Raw genomic sequence first — 16,742 nt, forward strand, 5'->3', positions numbered from 1 at the left:
AATTAGAAGGTGAGACCAATCCTACAGCAAATCAGCGTTTATTTTACTGCACATAATGAAAAATGAATGGATGTGACAAAACAATTTGTAAGGGGCACATCATTTTTTTTTGGGGGGGGGGGTAGAAAGTAACAAAATGTAGATATGGCCTATGAGTATCACTAACCATTTTCAGAAAGTATTGCATTAGGTTTACCCTTCTCAGTAGCACCCACGTTATGAGCCATTGACTGTAAACACATGGAGCCGTGGTAGTAAGTGGCCATTTCTATGACATACGCACCAACATGGTGGTTGTGGCTCTGCAGGACGAGCTGCACATCGGAACAGCCATTACCACCACGCCTAAAATAGAGTTTTGTAGAGAAACCCTTTAAAATGCAACTGAAGTAAAGTTCTACTAGAAAAATACCCACAATGGTACCCTTTAGTGGTCAAATGAATACAGTATAAAACCCATTGGAACCCACTTTGTCATTTGGGAAATAAATTAACTTGTCATGGTGCTGTAGTTTGGGAGCTTTAGCTAGTATTTACACCAGTGCCTCAGATTAACATTTCGCAAAGCAGAAAAACAGCCCTGAAAAAAACAAAAACATTCCATTCCCCGCCCGTTCCCGACCTCAAACTGGCTTCTAGGGGGGGAAACACGGCAGAAATCTAAATGTACAGTAGAATCACAAACAAAAGTAAAAAAACAGGCACGTTGGGGGACAGACTAAGAACCCTCGTTTGCCATCGCTGATCTTAGAACGGCTCAGGCCCCCCGACGCCACTCAGTGCACAGCCCCGATACACAACACCAAACATCCTGACCACAGCACGCCAACAACACCCGCTATAGCAGGTCTGAGGTACGCCATCCACAACACCCATCTAACCTGTGAATGCTGACCACCGGCAAGAAACCATAGCGGCTACAACTGTCCAGTGGTTTCAAACCAGTGCTGTCCCCGGGTAGCAGGGTACTATAGATGCCTTCCCAGAGAGAAAGCGTGTGGTCCAAAAGTGAACCTTTAAGACAAGCAGGGATGAGGGGTTTGTTACTACGAAGGCCTGGGCCTGGGTTCGCTCCCTCCTGCCTCTAATCTCAAAGTGTGCCAGGGGCATTAGTGGCTGGGGTTTGAAACAGCAACAACTACTGTATTGTTTCCAATGTGTGGCTGACGGGTTGGGGCTAGTGGGAGGAAGCACACCCTGTCAAAGAGGAATACCCCCCCTCCCACAAGTACAACAGCAACCCAAGCTACCAGAACAAAACAAAAAAGTATGAAACAATGCAAAAATTATCCATTGCATGGCTCAGTCACAAAAAGAAACCCAACATTATCACAAAATGATCATGATGTCACGTATATGCTACAAAGGCAGTCCATTAGAAAGAAAATGAAGAAAAAAAATGAAACCTAAACAAATGTCTACCGTTTTCCCACCGGTCCCTCGCTCATTGCAAAATATCCCATTCTTCTCTTCAGAATAATGCATTTTCTGTTGTTTTTTGATTCCACCCCCAAGTGACAGATCTGTAAAAAGTGTTAAAGAAAATTATGTATGTGTGTGCGTGTGTGTTTGTCCAAAATCGTATTTAACAGTTTGTACATTGATTATGAAGTGCCACCCTGACAGGTTGGCATTGAGTGTGTTTCTATGTGGGCGAGACCGGCTGCGTTGGGCTGTCGCTCCCAGCACTCCTGTCGGGGGGGGGGGGGGTTCTGTGTGGACGGTCAGGACCCCGCTGCCCATCACTCGTCAGAGCCGGCGGATCGCTTCTGGTTCCTTTTGCGGGGGGAGCGTCTGGGGGAGGCCTTGTCTGGAGGGGAGAGGGGGAGGGTTACCAACAACAGGAGAGGAGGAGAGGACTTCAAAGACCTCAGGGGTAATCAACGCTTTTCACATAATGATCCCATTCATCAAAAGGTGACCTCCTGTTTCTGTCATTTGAACATGGACTTTGTTTGTTGGCACAGCAGCATGCTAAGTATATATTTACATAGATAGATATATTACAGTATAGTACAAAAATCTAGGGGTAGCTAATACTATTAATGATGGGTACATTAGATTAAGGCGACACATTATACCACCATGTGTGAGGTTGATTAGCTGTTACAAGCCGTTTTGGAAATCTGCCTCTTCTTACATCACGAGTGGGCGTGTCCACCAAGATGTTTACTGGAAAGATCAGTCTACCAGCTTACCCAGTGGACTGTAGCAAATGTTGCTCATCTATCCGTCACACATCTAGGTGGACACCCCCACTTGTGCTGTCAGACGAGGCCGATTTTCAAAATGGCTTGTAACGACTAATCACACTCACACCCTGGTATAATATGTCATCTTTAATCTAACGTACCAATCATTAAAAGTACTAGCTACCCCTAGATTTTAACTACTGTGGAAAGGGCTCATTGTACCGAGAGGATTTGTACTGTAGGGAGATTTTATATCTTTGATCAAGTAGTTCTTGATCAGTTTATAAAATAGTTGTCCAACAAATAGTTGGACACATTTCTGTCTACGTTTATTATTGTCTAACCTACATAAATATGATGCTGCATTACCTAACTGATACAACAGGCCGGCAATTTAGACAGCAATAACCTTAAGTATATATGCAAAACTTAAACAAAAATGACTTGTAGTTTGTTACACACACACACACACACAGAAAAACCTCACCTCGACGGCTCTGCACTGAAGGCACAAGAAAACAAGAGAGGGAAGGGAGAGAGGAGACAAAGCGTGAGTGACCCCATGCAAAGGAGTGAAAGGTGAAAAAGGCTGAAGTCACCCATGAAGCAGAAGCCCATAACCCAGTAGATACAGCAACACAACAACCAAACGAGGAGGCCCCCACAGGCCTAAGAGACCCATTACACTAGTCGACAACCGTGGGGTAAAGTAACGTCCTGTTGCGGTAGGTTGGATTTAGGTTTAGTTTTATCGTAGCACCAGCGGACCACGTAAATGTACATTACCTTGACTGGTTCAGTCAATGCTGCTGCACGACCATACATAGGTCGAACAGAGCCATTATTAATTGTTATGAGCTACACCCTTGATTTTCTACTGGGAAAAGGGTCCATTAGGGGACCAGGAGCATTTTTATGTTAAATAACCTATGAGGGTGAAAATCCCCCACTACGAAGATAGTTCTCGAGCACTGCAACAAACACAGCTCTTTAGAAAACAGCATTCCCAACAAGAAAATCCAGAAGCTATACCGTTTACAGTTTGTAAACAGCTAAAACCAATGTTTGACAAGTAAGAAAAAGTCAGGAGCTCGGCGGGTCAGAGTTATGTTGTGACTCAAATACGTTGTGTTAGTAGTATTCAGGCGGTGAAGAGAGACAGTGGCTGGTTTTCAGGAGAAATACAGAGAGGATGCTAGAGTACAGGAGCAGTAAACTGCAGGGCTTCAGATCAGCTTGGCGAGTCTGAATCAAAAGCTGCATGTTGTTGGCCCACTATATCACACATGGAGGCCCGCCCTTTAGGTCTGTTAGGGTGTTGGGTGTGAATGGGACATGGAGAAAAACACGTACTGAGGTGGTTGAGCGTCTCGGCGGGGATCCAGCTCATGTCCACGTCGTTGTGGCTCGAAGTTCCCATCTCCACCTTAGGGGCCGGACGCCTCCTCTGTGGTTTCAACATAGACCCAAAGCCGCCGTTACACACAAATGTACGCCATTCAGAGCAGGTTCATCTTCATTATGCTGTGACCTGAGGGAAAGTAGTAGCTTCTGGACAGATCCGAAATGACATCATGAAACCTAGATGGGGAGCCTACATCACCATCAGGTTAAGAGTGCTGTGAGGAGGTAGTTGGCCGTACCTTTCTGGACTCAAGGAGCTGGTGAAGGCCTACGACGACCAGCAGTCCCAGACCAGACAGGAAGACATACATGAAGATCCTGGGGGAAGGAGGAAGGGAACCAACCACTGAATATCCATCGTTATCCAGTCTCTCTTAAAACGGCCACCAAATATGGCCGTCACGATGCTATGGCGACATCAGCATTTTGATTATCAACAAAATAAAGACGAGAGTGGGTGAGGCTCACGTTTCTCCGTCAAGGCCGTCTTCCCTTTCGATCACGGTCACCGTCTGGTTGAAGACAGCGTCCTGGAACATGATGCCCTACAGACACACAGGAACAAACGTCAACTCTAAAAACGTGTTGCCGTGGAGACGAGGTGGTCCACCGTCTAGATTTTGGGAACCCTTGAAGGGGGTCACGTTATACATCTTAGGATTCAATATTCTGCAGAGCTTAATGAGGATTTAATTTTCACTGTAATGAGCCATATGCTTATCAAGCAGACTCCCCTTTGGTTTCCAGGCAAAGGGCGTCTCACATACACACAGCAGCATACAGAAACCCTTCGGCGGCGTCATGCTCACATTGCTGTCCTTGTAGTTGAGGTTGATGACCAGGCCGAAGGGCCGGCCTCCCATTGGTTCAGCGGGGATGAAGGAGTACTCGAAGGACGCCTGCCTGCCGGGCTGAACCACAAGGCCCAGCTGGAGAGCTGTGAAGTTCTGGATGTAGAACTGGAAATCCTGAGACACAAAACAGAACCATGTTTAAACCTAAATTTAACTTAACTACTTTCTAAGACTTAAGAAGAAGAAAGAAAAAGAAAAAATACATTTTATAACCATCTTAAAAATGTATTATACAAGATCTCACAGAACAGTTTTATATATATTATTATATTATTAACTAACCCTTAATCCCGACATTAAGGACCCACATGGGACCTGGTCAACTCTAAGCCAAAGTCCCCGGGGAGTTCATGTACCTGAGGGTAGCGGAAAGAAGCGTCCAGAGACTCCACGACAAAGTTCTCTGACCCTTTGTTGGTGAAGCCCAGCAGGAACTTGACGATCTCGTTGGCAGGGAAGTCTGGCAGGAAGGAAAGACACATGACAATACAATATAATACAAATATATATATATAGATACAAACACATCTATCCATCAGGCTTGTACAGCAAAGACACAAAGCTTGTCGACTTGAATGGTCGGTTGTGCCTTTATTTCCCAGACTGCTCTCGAGCCTTACCGTCTCCTTTGACGAAGAGGATGGTGGTGTCAGCATTGGGGGAGGCCTTCACCTCTCCAACCAGAGCCTCTTCCTCCTCTTCTTTTTCTTCTATCTAATGACAGATGAAACAAGAAAAATAAAGAGGTGAATTCCCGCACTCCAAAACGTTATCCATAACAGCCATATCAATGCCCTGTGATCGTCCATAATATCAAACAATACTTTCTATATTATATTTAATTGGATTTGAATGAAACCACCAGCACTGCAGACTGATCTATAATCACCAATGCAATCACTCACCAATTCTGTATTTTCATCGTCTTCTACCTCAGCCTCATCATCTTCATCCTCAGCAGTGGCATCATCCACAACATCTTCCTCGCCAGCCTCAGCTTCCTCATCCTCAGTGGCATCCTGAGCTGCTACTCCCGGCCCTACGCACACCAGAAGAGCAAACCATTAATAAGTCGGGCCACCGATTAACCTGTTATAGCGGTTAGCTTAAGATCATTCTGCATTTTACATATCACTTAACCAGCAATTAACATGAAATACTATTCATTATATGATACGCTTTTGCAATAGCGGGATCGTATGTGGATTATCATGATATTTGGTATAATCAAGCTTTGAAACGTCCATGACCCATAACAAGGCATTTATAATTCTACAACTCTATCAATCCGATTAACAAATCCATTGACCGATATGACAGAAACAATTATTTTACCAAGTCTATATTACATTAGTACAACAACAAGTTCCAATACAGCCCGTGGATCTAGATCAGTCCATGAGTAGGGGTACACCGGCTTCGGGCTACTGCCTGTCTGGCACCATGTGAAGTGAAGATGAATACGAGCAAACGACCGGATATTCAACCAAACGGGGACATTTGTCTCTGGGTTTAGTTAGTCCATCTACATCTGACTGGCGAGGATTCTTCAGTAATGTCAGCGGTGTGCTGGATGGCTTAAGCCCACCGGCGCTGAGCTAACGGAAGAACGGTAAGGACACGTCAGTCTAGAGGAGACATGTCTACGATGTGGATCCCGACCTCACCAAACACACTTGGCGAGGCGAAGGCACTGGCTTTTAGCGAAACAATAGGAGCAAACACTGAAAGTATTAAAACCCTGAAATATGCATACATGGTTGCAGGATATCCCTTAGCACATGTCAGGTGCGTACCGAGACTGGCCTTGTCTTGTGGAAGCTCGGCTACTTATGGAGCTAGCAGCTAGCCGCCGCTGATAGCTCACAGTAGGGAGATATGCGTGCTATTTACGCCGGGGGGGGGATTTCAGCCCCAAGCGAATGGTGTCAAGACCGCCTTACCTTTCATAAGAATGGTGGCCGGGAAAGCTAGTAATACCAGCAGTAGGAGTTTGGGAAGAAATGTCATCATGTTGAAGCTGAAATCACTGAGCCTCTGGTTCAGTGTTTCTCGGTGAATGTGCGGCGCCGTATTTCCTGCACAGCTGAGCATGCGCAGTAAGGCGTAAGCTTATCCGGAAGTCGTGGTCAGTTAGAAATATAAGCTATACACTTTAAGTAATTTAATAGATTCATTTAAACATGTAATATAATTAATAAATTATATAACAACATAAATAAAGTAATTATCTTTATCCCTTGTAATGGGGACACTAAATCTTGTGATATAGGCCAGCTGTTTAATACTTATTTAATAACAAATATTTAATATAAAATAAATAAATAATAATAATACAATTGTCGCATTTTCTGATTTGCACTGAATTGCACTTGTAAACATTCCCAAGCAGAAATAATGATCGCCCTGTTCCCGTCAACACACTGAATGAAGACGGTAGAAGTGGAGGGGGAACAAGGAAAGACTAAGAATCATAATTACGATGATGAAAGGATTTTAATTTTGTTCAGAAATGTGACAAGTGGCAACTATACTATGTCAAAAAAGGGGGGAAATCACACGTTGATTACTAAATAAACATGGCAATACATATTAAAGTATTTGTGTGAAAAAAATCTTTACAAGAGATACATCTTGAAAACTACAAGTCTAGATAAAAAAAAACTGTGAAGGGAGAAACTGACCACACATTTCTTCATCAGTAATCAACACACAACACAAACATATTTAGTAACCGATTTTAAATTGCAACTCATATAGAAGAAATCTTTAAAACAGAACCTGGTATAGATACTGTATCATGAGAAACCAAAGCAGGGTCTTACAAATAATCTGAATGCAAACACTTCCCCACACCACGAGACGACTAACCATAGAAACTGGCTGGATACACAAAATAGAGCATTAAACATATTTCCCCACTGCACAGACGTAGCCCGTGTATCAAAATAGAGCTCCATGTACAGACACTTCCAGGCCTGACTTACGTAACAATACAGTTTGTTTAGATTGCAATCCACATATAACCGTTAGATGGAAATTACATTAATAATAGCTGGATAGTATAGATACACTGTTTATATCGAGTGCCTTTCTGATGATGCTTTTGACAAATAATGTTTCAAACTTTGCGTTTGTGTCTGTTATATTTCAGTCCTCTGCTCTCCTCTTTCTCCTCTGCCTGTCACCCTCCTCTAATCACTTGTTTGCACACAGAGGTTATTGTTAAAGTGTGTAGAAGATCACACAATAATATACAACAAAACACCATCCACCACATCCTTTCTTCAGGGTGTGAATGGCAGACCTATACCAGTTGGTGAATTGTAAATCACTATGAGTTATTACAACAGGACTGTTTCAAAAGCAAACAATGAGCGACCCTCCGCCTCTAGCTTACTCCGTATCCCTCTATCTCCCACGGCTTCTCCCTCTCCGCCTTCATCTGGTCTTGCTCTCATCTCCCTCCCTCTATCGTTCCTTCATCTCCAACAACCCCTCCGTCCATCCACCTCTCTCCAGCCAACTCTTTAACGCCTCTGAAACACACCCCCCCTCTAGTTGTAATACCACCCCCCTCCTCTAGTGGTTACACCCCCACCTCCTCCTCTAGTTGTAATACCATCCTCCTCCTCTTGTTGTTACACCTCCCTCCTCCTCTAGTTGTAATACCATCCTCCTCCTCTAGTTGTTACACCCCCACCTCCTCCTCTAGTTGTAATACCATCCTCCTCCTCTAGTTGTTACACCCCCACCTCCTCCTCTAGTTGTAATACCATCCTCCTCCTCTTGTTGTTACACCTCCCTCCTCCTCTAGTTGTTACACCTCCCTCCTCCTCTAGTTGTAACTGTCCCCCCTCCCCTTATTGCCCCCCCCTCCTCTACTTGTACCCCCCTCACTCTAGTGGTAACCCTCCATCCTCTAGGTGTTACACCTCCCCCCTCCCCTTATTGCCCCCCCCTCCTCTACTTGTACCCCCCTCACTCTAGTGGTAACCCTCCATCCTCTAGGTGTTACACCTCCCTCCTCCCCTTATTGCCCCCCCCTCCTGTACTTGTACCCCCCTCACTCTAGTGGTAACCCTCCATCCTCTAGGTGCTACACCTCCCTCCTCCCCTTATTGCCCCCCCTCCTCTACTTGTACCCCCCTCACTCTAGTGGTAACCCTCCATCCTCTAGGTGCTACACCTCCCTCCTCCCCTTATTGCCCCCCCTCCTCTACTTGTACCCCCCTCACTCTAGTGGTAACCCTCCATCCTCTAGGTGTTACCCCTCCTCCTGTCGTGATCCCCCCACCCCCTTAGTTGTAACGTCACCCCCTACTCTGGTTGCAACACCCCATCCCTAATCTAGTTTTACCCCCACCCTCCCCCCTCTATTGCTAGCCCTCACCCCTCCCCAAGTGGTAACTAGTTGTAAAACTCCACATAGTTTGCGGGCAGCATGCCAGTCTTCCCAGTGCGCTGCACGGTGCCGTACATCCAGCCCTCGTCGATGTGCTGAGCGTTGACGATGACGTCGCCGTCACGGAACGACACCTCGTCATGGTCCTGAGCCGCGTAGTCGTACAGCGCACGGTACACGCGCTGGACACACATGCAACAATAGGTAGAGGTGAGTGTGTGTGTGTGTGTGTGTGTGTGTGTGTGTGTGTTTGTGTGCGTGTTTCATCATTGTGTCTGCCTGTCATGTACAGTATATGGACGGACACCCCGTTATTTACAAATTCTTCACTCTATCCATCCATCCACCGTCAATGCTCCCTCCATAAAGTGCAACACAGTCCTCTCACGCACACCCACGCAACCTTACGCACACACAGACCAACACATACCCACACACCCTCCTACAATATAAAGAACAAGCACGGGGCTGCCTGAGGTTCAACCTTGATACTCAAGGCATTGATTGGACCGTACCATTGGAGCTGAGTGCGGGGGAGATGTGACGGATCTGACGGAGGACATGCTGGTCTGATGCATGTAGCCATGGTAACCCTGCTGCGGAACACTCTGGTTGTAGGCTCCGGGAAGGACAGGAGCTGGGAGAGAGAGAGAGAGAGAGAGAGAGAGAGAGAGAGAGAGAGAGAGAGAGAGAGAGAGAGAAAGATGGAGGAGACGGAGGGAGTCAGGAACAGACAAAAAGACAGAAAGAGAGAGACCACAAAGGAGTGAAAGAAGTGATGGGAGAAAAAGGGGAAGGGGGAAAGGGTGAAATAGTGAGGCAAGATAGTCAACACAATAAAAAATAGAAATTAGTAAAAGGGAAAAATAAAGGGAGGGAATTAGTCAGCCCTCTGAAACGCATGGACACGATTCTAATTCGACTTGACTGTAAGTTTAGTCAGTGGAGAACGCGGACGAGAGCAGCCCATCCTGGGTGTTACCCCCGCTGTGGCCGTTAGGAAGTGTCAGCAGATCAGATTTTTTCACAAACAGGAATGACACACCGCAGCGTCCGTTACACAACAGACCTGCGAAACAGTTGTGAATTAGAAAGACACACAGCATACAATACAAACTTCATAACCTTATTAAAACAGTAATGTTACTGTAGTGTAATAAATAGCATAGACACCATGCAATCCATCCTTTGAGTAACATAAGCCACTCCCTGGAAGCTTTCATCTTGAACAGACTCCGCATTATTGCCATGCCGTTTTAGTATTGATGTGGCCGCAGGTGGAAAAAGGTGCTAAAAATAAGGCTACAAAGAGAGCAAAATATGTTCTTAGTTGTGACTTCACATGCCTTCATCCTGAATGGTGTGTCTGTGTGTGTGTGTGAGTGTGTGTTTGTGAGGTAAATGTATTTAAAAGTACCGAAAATGTTAATGTGTAGGTAATACTTGTATGTGTTTGTTTGTGTGTGTGTGTGTGTGTGTGTGTGCGTGTGTGTGTGTGTGTGTGTTTTGTGAACGGTGATGTTATAGACCACTTTATGTTGTTAGTTGTGTTTTTACTGTGTGTGTCTGTATGTTGTTTGTAATCCAGTATACCAGGTGTGGAGTTGCTGCTGTGCTCCCAAAGGTCAGAGGTCAGAGAGCTGAATGACTGAGTGTGACTTTGCAAAGACTGCTGAGAGGGCTGTCTGCTCAGCTTCTGGCTGGCCCGCTCTGACGCAGAAACGCCACCAGAGGGCAGCACACAACCAGCCATCACACAGGCACACACACACAGCCAGGAAAAATAGGGGGAGAATACAAATGGACATGGGAAGAAATGGTAAAGATGTCAAATTCAGCTGACAAAAATAGTGTGCCAATAATTATGTAAACTGTAAACATAGAACAAAAACACCACAAGTCATGGAAGATAAATGAACAGAGATAGACACAATGATACAATTACAAAATCAAAAATGACAAGATAGGATGAAAGGAAGAATGAGGGAGTAAAAAATTAAAAGGAAGAGTCAAGCTAAATAGAGAGAGAGCGAGAGAGAGAGAGAGAGAGAGAGAGAGAGAGAGAGAGAGAGGGAGGGAGGGATGACAGTGCCACTACCAGACATTCTGCGGAGGCTCATTGATTGAACGTTGTCTTCCACAGGGTCAAAGTCAAAGATGGAGCCTGGATCTGTCCTCCACACCGCTAGGTCTGCACCCGGGAGGTCAAAGGTTACATTAGGAAGCCAAAGCTTTAGCTAAACCAACGATGAAACCCAACCAAAGAGTGGAGCCTGGATCTCAGGCATTTCTTCATGTCCGTCGAAGCCGGGCAAAGACCTGTCAATTACTCTTAAATGCATTCATTAAATTATTAATTGACTCATTGATTCATAAGCACATCAGCTCAAAGCTGAAATTCAAATGATAAGTACATTTAGGCAAATATGAGAATGAAAACTCCTCCTAAAATCCTCCTTTGTGTAACTTCACGTGTGTCCCCACATACACTCTATGTGTGTGTGTGGTGCGGGGTTGTGTGTCTGTGTCTTTGTGTGTGTGTGTGTGTGTGGGAGGGGGGTTACTCACCCACGATGATGCCGCCAGGCCTCCTGTCCGTCTCCGCCCCCAGTGGGTGTGTCCCTTTGCTATAGGCCGCTTCTCCCACCATCTGATTGGCCCGCTGGTAGTTGTCCGTGCTGGGATCGTCCAATCCTGGCGTAGATCCGCGGCCACGTGCCCGCTCAAAGTCCTCATGGTACTTGGCCTGTGGAACAAAAAGTGTGCACACCCACACACACGTTATGGTTTGGTTCATAGCTAAGGAACAGATGGGTAATGTAATGTTAGGATATTAACACACACACACACACACCAACACATTATGGAGCAATGACACTTTTTCACTTTCTTTTTTCATTCCTCATTCACACATAATGACCATAACACACTGAAACGCTTGCATTACACACACACACACACACACACACACACACACACACACACACATATACTCACGGGTGCCTTTAGTCAGTGAACAAATAAAACTCCACACAGAGAATAGTTATTTTAGGTTCTTTATTAATACGCACACATGCTCTCACATGCACACACACAAGCACACACACACACACACACACACACACACACACACACACGCTTCGACCGGTGGCGATGCTGTTAATTCCTGGTGCTGCAGTCCGACTCACGGTGCTCGGTCCCTAAAGTTAGCTCCTCCCACGGCAATGGTGGTGGCCATGGCAACCAGGCTGTTACCATAGAGATGAAGTCCTGAGACTTCCTGACACGTCTATATTCGGGCGTGTCCAGCTCATTGCAACTCCGCCCCCTCTGCTCCTGCAGCCCCCGCTGGTACTTCACCTGTGTCCACATACACACACACACACACACACACACACACTCACACACACACACACACACACACAAACACTCACACACACACACACACACACACACACACACACCCACACACACACAAACACTCACACACACACACACACACACACACAACCACAGATCACACACACACACACACAGAATCACTCACACACACACACACACACACACACACACACACACACACACACACACAAACACAAACTTTAGCAGCTTTAAGGCATTTATCAATCTCCATGCCTGCTTATATACTTGAAAAACATGTTATGTGTGTGTGTATCTGTGTGCCTGTGTGCATGTGGGAGAGACTAGCCGAGCTGATGTTGTCCTGGTTCTGCTTGACTCGCTCCAGTTCCGGGGTCACCCCCAGGTTACTGACCCCCCCTCCATGCTGTTTATACTTCACCTGGAAGACACACACACACACACATACACACACACACACACACACACACACATACACACACACACACACACAGATTCACCTCATTAGTGGTGATTGGTGGACAGGTTGCCCATGGTGACAGACTATGGCGCCAGTGGACTTGTTGGCTGTTCTGGTTTGTTTGTGAGTTTGTATTTGTTATGTGTGTTCCTGAGTGTGTGTGTGTGTGTGTGTGTGTGTGTATGTTGGCCTTTGTTGTTTCAATGGGGAATTGTTCTGCATGGTTGACACATTTCTGCTAATGACCCCATGAAATGTGTGCCTGTTTATGTGTGTGTGTGTGTGTGTGTGTGTGTGTGCATGTGTGTGTGTGTTTGTGTGCGCATGTCTGTGTGTGTTCCAGCAGGTCCACTCACAGAGCTGATGTTCTCCTGGTTCCTTCGGACCCGCTCAATCTCCAGTGTGTCGGTCACGGCGGTCCCGCGGCCCACCCCCTCCCTGTACTGGACCTGAGGAGGAACACACGTCAGGTCCCAGAACCAAGTGCACCCCCCAGACACCGTCAGAACCAAGCGCACCCCACCGGACACCATCAGAACCAAGCGCACCCCACCAGACACCATCAGGACCAAGCGCACCCCACCAGACACCATCAGAACCAAGCGCACCCCTCAGACACCATCAGAACCAAGCGCACCCCACCAGACACCATCAGAACCAAGCGCACCCCACCGGACACCATCAGAACCAAGCGCACCCCCCAGACACCATCAGAACCAAGCACACCCCACCAGACACCATCAGAACCAAGCGCACCCCGCCAGACACCGTCAGGACCAAACGCACCCCACCGGACACCATCAGAACCAAGCGCAACCCACCACACACCATCAGAACCAAGCGCACCCTACCAGACACCATCAGAACCAAGCGCACCCCACCAGACACCATCAGAACCAAGTGCACCCCCCAGACACCGTGAGAACGGTCAGAAATTAACGGGGACTTGATTGATTCCTCGAAAATGGACAGTTTCATTGGAGTCATTGAATATTGCTTTCTCATGTAACAGAAAAATAGACAACATTTGATTACATTTCCCTGTCAGTGAGCCAAAATGCCCCCTGAATCCAATTATAAGGGGGCAGAGGAAAACTAAGTAGAAAAGTCAAAGTCCTACCCGATGTGTGAGTGTGTGTGTGTGTGTGTGTGTGTGTGTGTGTGTGTGTGTGTGTGTGTGTGTGTGTGTGTGTGTGTGTGTGTGTGTGTGTGTGTGCCTACATCACTTATCCTCTTGGTGTTCTCTCGGGCCAGGATTATCTCGGGGGTCTCGCTGATTGAAGACTTCAGACTCCTCATGACCTTGGAGTCCCAGCAGTAGTGGAGCTACCAGCGGCAGACAGACACACGCTGTGAACCACTTTACATCACCGCAAACACACCGTGCTCAATGAACGCTTCAGAACAACGACAGCAGATTAACGATACATGTCAACAAATAACATGATACTAAAGCACATTACATTTAAAAAAATAACACAATGCTACATTAACATGACATTGCAACAAATTACAAATCAAAATCTGTAGCATTAGAAGTAGCTTGTAGCTTAAAATGACCTGGATATATCTGTAGTGAGCGCTTAATTATAGTGATTGCAGTAATGTTATCAATAAAATCATATCCTGTGTGTGTGTGTCGGTGTGTGTGTGTGTGTATGTGTGTGTTTGGTGTGTGTTTGTTTAGTGCATGTATGTGTTTGGTGTGTGTGTGTGTGTGTGTGTGTGTGTGTGTGGGGGGGGGTGTGTGTGTGTTTGTGTGTGTGTGTGTTTGTGTGTGTGGGTGTGTGTTTGTGTGTGTGTGTGCGTGTGTGTGTGTTTGGTGTGTGCGTGTGTGTGTGTTTGGTGTGTGCGCCTGTATGTGTGTGTGTGCATGTGTGTGTGTGTTTGGTGTGTGCGTGTGTGTGTTTGGTGCATGTGTGTTTGGTGTGTGTGTGTGTGTGTGTGTGTGTGTGTGTGTGTGTGTGGGTGTGTGTGTGTGTGTGTGGGTGTGTGTGTGTGGGTGTGTGTGTGTGGGTGTGTGTGTGTGTGTGTGTGTGTGTGGTTGTGTGTGTGCGTGTGTGTGTGTGTGGGTGTGTGTTTGTGTGGTTGTGTGTGTGTGTGTGGTTGTGTGTGTGTGGGTGTGTGTTTGTGTGTGCGCTCACAGAGCTGATGTTCCTCTGGTTGGTCTTCACTCTCTCCCTCTCTGGAGCGTCTGAGAACGTAGCGTAGCTTCCCTTCATCCTCTCTGCCTCGTCCTTATACCTCTTCTACACACACACATAGGCCCGCACAGGCAGCCACACACACACACACACACACACACAAACACACACACAGAAAAGTACACCCAAAAGCACACGCACACACACATATGCAGACAGCAAGACAAACAGGTGAAGGCACAAAGGAGTTTGTCATTTTAAAAACAGGCCCGATCCTATTTGTTTTATGATATTTATGATAAATATATATTTAATATATCATACTTCCTCTGTACTGTATAATTGTTAACAGTTATTTGTGTATTTTATTGTTTTAAAATTGCATATTCTCAAAAATATCTTATACTATGAATGGACTGAAGACAAACACACACACACACACACACACACACACACACACACACACCTGGCTGTAAACATCTTTGAGGTAGGCGGCGTGGAGCAGCTCTGGGGTGTCTGTGACTGTTCCGAATGAGCTCTCCCTCAGCTGGTCCGTCTGCTTGTAGGACTTCTACACACACACACACACACACACACGCACACACACAACCAAAAGTACACACACACAAACAGAAAAACATACACGCACACATGCCGACGCAAAGACACAAATACACACACGCAAGCGACCACACACACACACAATAATGTATTACCAAAAGAAGAGTGAGATGAATAATTAATGATCAGGGTAAAGATAAGTCCCAAGAGGGGCAAAATTCATTTATTAGTCAGCACGCCGCATATCTGCAAGCTGTTGGTTACCATGTAGACCATTCTTGCCATTTACTATCCTTTGTTTAGATAAACATATTATTCACCATAAAGCCTTCCATCTGTAAGGTCTGTGCCAGCAGGGCTATGATGGATACGACAACAACACAAGATGTAACCCTGTTATGATCCTGATCGTCGATCTTTTGTTGTTGGTGGGCAGAGATGGCAAGTTCAGTAGGGAAATAATCAAATCACTTTTCAAGATCATAAGGCATTTTTTTGTAACTACCTGGCTCTGTATTTCAGAGGCCCTCTTTGCCCTCTGCATTTCCATCACGTCGCTGGTCACATCCATGCCTTTGCCCACGATCTCATTCTCCAGGTCCTTGCGATAGTCCCTCTGTTAAGACAGCAACAGACACCCCAGGACACACCAGACGTTACTGGAGCCGCCCGGGTCTGGTCCTTTCAAAGACCTCAAACGCTTTTACAGCGCATCACCTCGACATGTCGCTCCGCAGAACCAAGAGTACCGGCCAATCAGGTTTGAGTCAACACACTAAGCTTTATTGACTGCCTGCTTATGCTCCTCATATTATGGGGTGTTTGACAGTTGGTTATCTGATCATGTGTGACTGACATACCTCGTTTAGGATTTGAGTGGCGTTTTTAATTCTCAAAAGCTCTGGTGTCTCCTCTAGTCCCAGGCCAGACAAGCCCCGCCCCTTCACTTCCTGTTCCAGGTCCTTCCTGTATTCTTTCTGGGGGGGGGGGGGGAGTGAGAGAGAGAAAGACAGAGAGAAAGAGGTATCAAGTTCTTGATAGCATCTTATCTATAATTGCCATTCTAAAAAAATTAAAAGCATGGGAAACTATTCAATTAAAAACTATCACAGCAGGCGGTCATATGGGGAAAAAGGTAACCACTCATCACCTCTAATCATCTGTACTTGTAACTCATACTTGCAATACCTCGTTTAGGATTTGAGTGGCATTTTTTATTCTCAAAAGCTCTGGAGTCTCCTCTAGTCCCAGGCCCCACAAGCCCCGCCCCTTCACTTCCTGTTGCAGGTCTTTCCTGTATTCTTTCTGGAGAGAGTGAGAGAGAGAGAGAGAGAGAGAGAG

General features: G+C 46.1%; 2 protein-coding genes across 2 annotated transcripts in view; both read right to left on the bottom strand.

Annotated features, from left to right (window-relative positions):
* Nucleotides 1-19: 19 nt before the first annotated feature.
* Nucleotides 20-6,510, bottom strand: ssr1 (signal sequence receptor, alpha). The gene is made up of 9 exons (XM_079754986.1): nucleotides 6,394-6,510; nucleotides 5,356-5,489; nucleotides 5,071-5,164; nucleotides 4,807-4,910; nucleotides 4,406-4,564; nucleotides 4,065-4,141; nucleotides 3,836-3,914; nucleotides 3,546-3,639; nucleotides 20-1,810 (listed from the first exon to the last, which is right to left on the bottom strand). Exons 1-9 carry the CDS (start codon nucleotides 6,461-6,463, stop codon nucleotides 1,743-1,745), a joined length of 879 nt encoding a protein of 292 aa, XP_079611112.1. The 5' UTR covers nucleotides 6,464-6,510; the 3' UTR covers nucleotides 20-1,742.
* A 2,350-nt stretch (nucleotides 6,511-8,860) lies between these two features.
* Nucleotides 8,861-16,742, bottom strand: part of LOC307088640 (uncharacterized protein) — a gene marked incomplete at both ends in the record, with an annotated part of 24,883 nt that continues 17,001 nt past the window's right edge. Inside the window, 13 exons of the mRNA XM_079754592.1 lie at nucleotides 8,861-9,037; nucleotides 9,371-9,735; nucleotides 10,954-11,046; nucleotides 11,424-11,654; nucleotides 12,044-12,215; nucleotides 12,535-12,657; nucleotides 13,053-13,145; nucleotides 13,918-14,022; nucleotides 14,841-14,945; nucleotides 15,307-15,411; nucleotides 15,907-16,017; nucleotides 16,262-16,378; nucleotides 16,590-16,706. Of these exons, the coding sequence (XP_079610718.1) occupies nucleotides 8,861-9,037; nucleotides 9,371-9,735; nucleotides 10,954-11,046; nucleotides 11,424-11,654; nucleotides 12,044-12,215; nucleotides 12,535-12,657; nucleotides 13,053-13,145; nucleotides 13,918-14,022; nucleotides 14,841-14,945; nucleotides 15,307-15,411; nucleotides 15,907-16,017; nucleotides 16,262-16,378; nucleotides 16,590-16,706 (1,914 nt within the window). The remainder of the gene's footprint in view (nucleotides 9,038-9,370; nucleotides 9,736-10,953; nucleotides 11,047-11,423; nucleotides 11,655-12,043; nucleotides 12,216-12,534; nucleotides 12,658-13,052; nucleotides 13,146-13,917; nucleotides 14,023-14,840; nucleotides 14,946-15,306; nucleotides 15,412-15,906; nucleotides 16,018-16,261; nucleotides 16,379-16,589; nucleotides 16,707-16,742) is intronic.

Source organism: Pollachius pollachius (genome assembly GCF_949987615.1).
Source record: "Pollachius pollachius genome assembly, chromosome: 17".
NCBI classification, from domain to species: Eukaryota; Metazoa; Chordata; class Actinopteri; order Gadiformes; family Gadidae; genus Pollachius; species Pollachius pollachius.

Bases quoted from the DNA above. Each gene is read 5' to 3' on its own strand.
- ssr1 (XM_079754986.1), bottom strand. From the start codon at position 6,463: ATGATGACATTTCTTCCCAAACTCCTACTGCTGGTATTACTAGCTTTC. The intron at 3,915-4,064 runs GTGAGCCTCACC...TCCTTCCCCCAG, and splicing joins GACGGCCTTGACGGAGAAAC to GATCTTCATGTATGTCTTCC. The intron at 3,640-3,835 runs GTACGGCCAACT...TTGAAACCACAG, and splicing joins AGCTCCTTGAGTCCAGAAAG to AGGAGGCGTCCGGCCCCTAA.